This window comes from Elaeis guineensis, chromosome 13 (genome assembly GCF_000442705.2).
Source record: "Elaeis guineensis isolate ETL-2024a chromosome 13, EG11, whole genome shotgun sequence".
NCBI lineage: Eukaryota > Viridiplantae > Streptophyta > Magnoliopsida > Arecales > Arecaceae > Elaeis > Elaeis guineensis.
The window spans coordinates 11,644,812-11,651,234 of record NC_026005.2 but is presented as its reverse complement, the minus strand read 5'-3'; the positions used below and the strand labels follow the sequence as shown (position 1 = coordinate 11,651,234).

At 37.1% G+C, this 6,423-nt stretch overlaps 1 protein-coding gene and 1 long non-coding RNA gene across 4 annotated transcripts; one reads left to right on the top strand and one right to left on the bottom strand.

Annotated features, from left to right (window-relative positions):
* Positions 1 to 307: 307 nt before the first annotated feature.
* On the top strand, positions 308 to 1,977 carry LOC105056658 (uncharacterized). Of its 3 annotated transcripts, none has more exons than XM_010938941.3 (3): positions 308 to 464; positions 798 to 885; positions 1,415 to 1,977. In XM_010938941.3, exons 2-3 carry the CDS (start codon positions 802 to 804, stop codon positions 1,835 to 1,837), a joined length of 507 nt encoding a protein of 168 aa, XP_010937243.1. In that variant the 5' UTR covers positions 308 to 464; positions 798 to 801; the 3' UTR covers positions 1,838 to 1,977. The 3 variants fall into 3 exon arrangements, with proteins under 3 accessions (XP_010937243.1, XP_010937241.1, XP_073104292.1); XM_073248191.1 differs by having other exon boundaries at positions 335 to 660; XM_010938939.4 differs by having other exon boundaries at positions 334 to 885.
* Positions 1,978 to 2,750: 773 nt separating this feature from the next.
* Positions 2,751 to 5,174, bottom strand: LOC114914746 (uncharacterized). The gene is made up of 3 exons (XR_012136545.1): positions 4,735 to 5,174; positions 4,001 to 4,650; positions 2,751 to 3,920 (listed from the first exon to the last, which is right to left on the bottom strand). It is a non-coding gene; the product is annotated as an uncharacterized lncRNA (long non-coding RNA).
* Between the last annotated feature and the right edge of the window lie 1,249 nt (positions 5,175 to 6,423).

The window sequence follows — 6,423 nt, the reverse complement described above, 5'->3', positions numbered from 1 at the left end:
TCTTTTATAATTACAGGGATCAAATTGATTCTCCAAATTTTCATTAACTTGGTAAGAATTCATGCAAATTATCAATGCTTTTGAAGCAACTTTATTTCTCCTTTTTTTATATATATTGGAGGGATTCTTTCCATTCTTTGATGGCATATAATTGTAAATATAATAACATAAATGGTCTCACGTACAGAGTGAGTCATTACTTTCATCTCTTTCATCCCAAGAGCCCACTTTCTTCTCATAATACCCACAGTTCCATTAAAAAAAAAAAAAAAAAAAAAAAAAATTAATGTCTTGTCCTTTTATTGTCTTGCCTTTTTTACTCAACTGCATATAAATCTTATATTTTCAGTTTTAGCATTCCCTTTTGCTGTCTTCCCTCCCCACAGAGTCTTCCTTTCATCACCGCCAGGCTGAGAGAAGCTGTTCATCTTCCATTGTTTTGGTTGCTTCTAAGGAGATCAAAAGTGAAGTGATATTGGTTTTTTTATTGTTCTTTTTCTTCCTTCGCCAATCTCTTGACGAAGACTGTCTCCTCCTCCTTAAATTCTATTTGCATTTGTTTGGGCTTTCTTGTAAGGAGCTTTATTTGGTCTTGCAAGCTTCTAGTTAGCATTAAAGCACAAAACCAACCAATGTTTTCTTGTTGGAAAATTTAATTTGGTAGGTGGGCTTTGTCCATATAGATCCAGAAATGTACACATGGAGTTTCTTGTGGTTGTTTTGTTTGCCTTATGGTATCCTATTCGTTCTATCTTCAAGTTTATTGTATTCATTGCAATTCTTTTCTGGGTTGCCAGAGAGATGAAGACAGCTCCTGTTTTCCCTAAGGGTGAGGTTGGGGATTGCAATGGGTTTGGTTATGATCCTCAGTTGGATTTCTCAAAGGTATTTCTTTAACTCTAAACATGAGCTTTCCACTCGTTGTTCTTTGGACAGCTGAATGCAAGTGCTAGAGTCAATGGGTTTTTTTAATGTTTGTGTTTTCACTTCAGATTTTAAAGTCTATTTTTTATAACTCAGTAAGAATTCAGTTGAGCATTCATTTTAAATCCTAATAGCTACAACAAGTTAATTGGATTTCTTCACATTTGGTGGAGACCGGGTGGTATACTGCAGTTTGAGCTTAATTGTTGCATGGACTTTGTTCTGTAGATTTTGCAGAGGACAACGTGATGTCAGTAAATGCCAAATTTTCAATTGAAGAGAATGCTAGGGGGTCGTAGGTCCATTCTAACTTCTCATGACACAAGTGACTGTACATGTGTCATTGCTTAATCTGAATCTTGTGTCTGGTTTCCGTTTCATTTCAATCCGAAAGGCAACAGTAAAGCAAAAAATATTATATTCTAGAGAAATTCTTGAACTGATTTGGAATGAGCACTGCGGACTATGATTATTTTCCTTCTTTGATCAGATTTTAGAAGAAGCAAGCAAGCATACAAATGATGTGAAATTCTCGTTGTCACCAGTGTACTCAGAAGAAAAGAAGGTTGAGGTTGAAGCTGCGAAGAACAAAAAGTCATGGAAAAGATCATTGTTCTTCTGGTTTAAGCTTGGCAAGAAGAGCTCAAAACACAGTAGAACATCCAAAACCAATGCCTCAAATTGCTCTCATGTTCCAAATCATAAACATGGTCCAGTTTCAGGTCCGTTATTTGGAAATGGAGGTAACTTGGCTCATATCCAGCGTAGCATTCGACGCTCGACATCGGGGCCCCTTGCTAGTTGCTTCACTCCGACAAGAGCAGAAGAAAATGAAGTACGTTACATGTGTCTAGCCCAACAAAGTCATCCTTCAGTTGTTCAGGCTTTTGGGCCAATCTACCTGGTCACATGAACATCATTCTTCAGTAATAGAATATAGGATCATTTATTCCCTTTTGGAATATAGATTAGAGAGTTGTGCATGTTGTCTTGTTCTTTTTGACAGTTTCCTCATCAGTTTCCAATGCATCTCGCTCAACATGGATTCTACGACGCAATCGATTGTCATCAATGCTATAATCTTTAAAATAATGAGTTATTTTGAATCATCTAACTACCATCCAGACCTGCTACTAAAAATATATTTAATACTACAGTTAAAACAACCACAGATTTGGGATTCATAATCAAAAACATTCCAACTTGAGACTCAGCAACACCAAAGTTTGTAATGGGGTATGAGGCTCTAGTTATGCCCTGCAAAGTAACTCCTATATGAATGTGATCATGATAGAAGGTGCATCTCCTTTAACTTTGTTAATTTATATGCATGCGCCTTCCCTCCTTTCTCTGTACAAAAAGTAGGAAAAACAAGAAGACAACAGACAACACATGTTTTTTTTTTTTTGGAAAAAAAATTGGGAAATCCTTTACTAAAGAAGGTTAGGAAATCCACACTTTTTATTTATTTGATTATTAAAACATGGTGGGTAGACCACTAAGGTTGGAACACCAAACCTTTAGTGAAGAAAGGTGCCAACCAGCTGACTGGTTGGTGGACAGTTAGTGGATAGTTGGTGGACAGAGCACATATTGTACAGTCCTCCGAGCTTCATAGCTCATAACCATTGCTCAAATGTCTTCATCATGAGATCTCCAACCCCTCCACTTAGCTCTGTTTTTTTTTGACCTCCTACTTCCTCTCTACCATACCGAACACTGACAATTATTTTTCAGTTAGAGAGATTGTGTACGTGCTATCCTTTTATGATAGAACAGCAGAACCAAACACCTCGTTATGGTGTTTAAGTGATTTTGGCTGGCTTGAAAGATACTTATCTAGATCACATTTTGATAGCTAGCATCTGTTGAAGAAGAGTTGCTAGCATCAAAGGCTATATTTACGATTGTACAAATGAAGCTTTATTATATATCTGTTTTAACTTCCTTACATTTGCTTTTTAAAAAAAGAAAAAGAAAAACTTCATTGCAATTCATATAATTTTGTTTATTGATGGATGCTTCATTCTTTTGTTTTTTTCAACCTTTTTAGGGGGGGAAGATGCTTCATTCTTCACCCCCAGAGAAAAGGTGCCTCGTTTGCAGCAGCTACATCAATTACATTTCGAAGAATCTCAAAGTACTCCATTACTGCATCAATCAATACATGTTAGTAAAGAGAACAGCATGTCTTTCTGTCCTGTCTCACCAACCCATTCATTTTGGTTTTTGGGTGTTGTATTTTGTTTTTCTTTGCTTCTTATTGTAACTATATGACACTGTATTATATCTTTATAATCTAGCTTTTGCTCCTCCCTTTTACAACACCCCCACCCCGCCGCGGAAACAATAGACTTTAATCTTGTTTTCTTTTATCATTTTGGAGATGCAAAATGAAAATATCACGTTTGATTTCTCATCAATTAGAATCATGTGCAAATTACTTCTTGGATATGGCACAATCAGAATTATTTTTTTTTTAAAAAATACTGTTGCCAAGATTTGTTGTACCGATACCAAAGGCTGGATTAATCGGCCGGCGGCATTGTTTGGTATGCTCCCATGCTATTTCATGTCGGGTCTGTATTGATATAGTAAAAAAAAGGTAAGAGGGAGAACGGGAGAAAAAAAAATAAAGAAAAAAGAAATGGAAGAGAGAGATAGACTGTTCAAGGATCGTGAAGGATGCTCGAGGATGCGGAGGGTAAAAGGAGGAGCTCCACCCTTCAAATGATTGAAATAAGGATCTATCAAAATTATATCTTTTTACTTTATGATTTTTAAATGAAGTCGACAACCATCCTTTACCAATTTTTTGTTCACAATGCTAGAATCATCCTCTAGTCCGCTGCCGGCATAGCTCGGAATATCCCGAATGAGACAATTTGGGATGGATTTGCATTTCTTGATTGTTGCTCCATGCTCTCGAGAAGCAGGATGCGGAAAAGCTCAACCTCACCTGAACTCACTGGTCTGTGAATTGAAACCTCTTGGTTCTTCAAAAGATCACAAACTTAGAACAGAATTTAACTAGGGCACAATGCAAACCATACATAGAAAAAGAAATAATATTTACCTAAAGCACAGTGCGAATGATACGTAGATAGAGAAAACAATGAGACCAGATGCTGCTGCTTCTTGCCACGAAAGTGACAATTCAGTAACAAGTGGGTTCACATTGGCCTGTCCCAAGAATGCGAAATAATCATACTTATCCACACCTCTGCCCATGTCTGATAGAGGCTTCTGCTCCTCAATCTTCTTTTGGGCCCTCACATCAAAAAAAATCTTCTTTTGGGCCCAAAGGAAGTTGGTAGATTTCTTTTCTTTTCTTTATTATTATTTTTTTTTTGGTGACAAGAAGGTGGCTAACCCACTGCTCGCCTAACTCAATGAAAACGGAAGACCAGAGGACTACAAACCCCACTTGCAGCATAAGCATCAGAAATGGTCACTGTAACAGTCCTCTCAGAGGTGAAAAAAATTTCATAGATTCCTCAACAAAACAGAAGGAAGCCAATCTTGGGGTCGATTCGGAACGGAAAGAGAATCGCTGACGCTGAAGTGGGTTTTGCTTGTGACTTCTGACACTCAGAACGGAAAGCAACGGTTACCAACCTGATAACTGATACCTTGCAGGCACAGAAACAGAGATGAATACCACCTTCAGAAGCTACAACAAACCCAAATCCCATAACATGGGCAAGCAGCCTCAAGAAAAAAATCCTGCAAAGATTTGAAGGAAGGTGAAAGTTTTTGAACCAAGGAAGAAAAGTAATACTATCTACCATCTAACGTATTGCCACATACCTCTATGAACCTCTCCCATTGGTATTCAATTTGAATGGTCTTGGAGCAATTTTCTCCTCTCTTTTGGTCTGGAAAAAACTTTGGTGCATGCGTCCATTGGATGGTGGACATCTAAGAAAGGAATTAGACTGCCTACCCTTGGAATAATGGGGACCATTTAGAAAAGCAAACTCGTGTCTTTCTGGCTTGCATTCTCTACCACCCACATCAAGACACTGTATCTTACCTGAATCATGCTTGAGATACTAATTTCATTGACCATTTGTTTGCGGTTGAAGTGTCCAAGTCGTCGTCTGCATATTAACTACAAACAACAAAGAAGCTCGTATCCTGTGTACGTTTTGGTTCTTCACAGACAATACCCAAGACCCAGGGAAAAGATCATCACGGAAGATTCATTAAAAATCTTATCCTTTTCATTAAAGTGGATAGGTTTTCCAGCTCAGTACTCCACAAGTGGTCCCACCTGTCGCAGTCTTCATATTAGTTTCCGTAATGGATTTGATTTGTTGGAACATAAAGATCATGAAGCTGATGAATTCTTATAATCATATGGTTTCTGTTAAGGAAAATGGTTTTAGGAGTTTAAGGTAATAAGACAAGTGAACGTGTGAAATTATGGAGAAAATTATCAACTTTGCATAGGTACATGCCATTACATCATCACAACCTATTTTCTCAGACAACAAAACCAGTTCATGATCAGCAAATATTTGAATAGAAACTATGAGCTGGCTTCGGTCTCCCGCATTCTAGACTCCTTGTGGACGAATGGTGAGTGGAATCATCTAAGAACAGTGATGGATTTACCACTATGATATTATACTTATCATGGAAGACTTTAACAAGATGTAGATCCTGACATCAAAGTATATGGCTATTGGAGTGGCACTAGTCTTTTACAGATCTTCAGTTCAGAAAAGGAGAGGTAAGGTAGCTAATTTGTCAAGACATCTTTGTATCTCAAGTTGATATGCATCCTTTATTTTATGATGTCTCTGGTTGGTCAATGAGAGAATCTTATACAATGACGCAGGACAGCTTTCAACCCCTGATGATCTAAAGCTTCAAGTGTAGAACAAAGCTACTACAAGGAATCTAAACTGAAAAATTGTATAGTGACCCCTTAAGGTGAATATATACTTCTCATCAACTAATGATTTTCCTCAAGTGTTTAATTCTCAAAATACTGTTCGTGTCATATTTTCCTACTCCATGATCCCGCATAATCTCATTTCCACTCGCTCATCCTAAAACTATTCAAATAATACAAAAGACCAATTCACCATTTGCTTATGAAAGCTTGAGTTTCGAAGAGCTAAAGGAATTGAACCATCAAAGCCACTATCATTTAAAAAAGAGCTGAAAAAAATCTTGCAGCTTTCTCTCAGAGAAAAGGAAATAAAAAATACAAATATTCAAGAAGAAAATTACTTTTAAAAATCAAAAAACTCCAAAACATGCTTTTCCATTTTCTTTTATCGGTACGTTTTTCTTAAAAATTGTATCAACATAAACAGAAAATTTTCTCCCCTGAAATTGGGATCAGAGGTGATGTACATGAATGCCACTTGGCTTTTGGCTAGTATGCCAGTCAATTTCTTGTCAGATAGATAGTTTCTTTCTGATATTAATTAAAATAATGGATATGAAACAAGACCAATGGAAGGGTATCAAGGGGCGAATAGC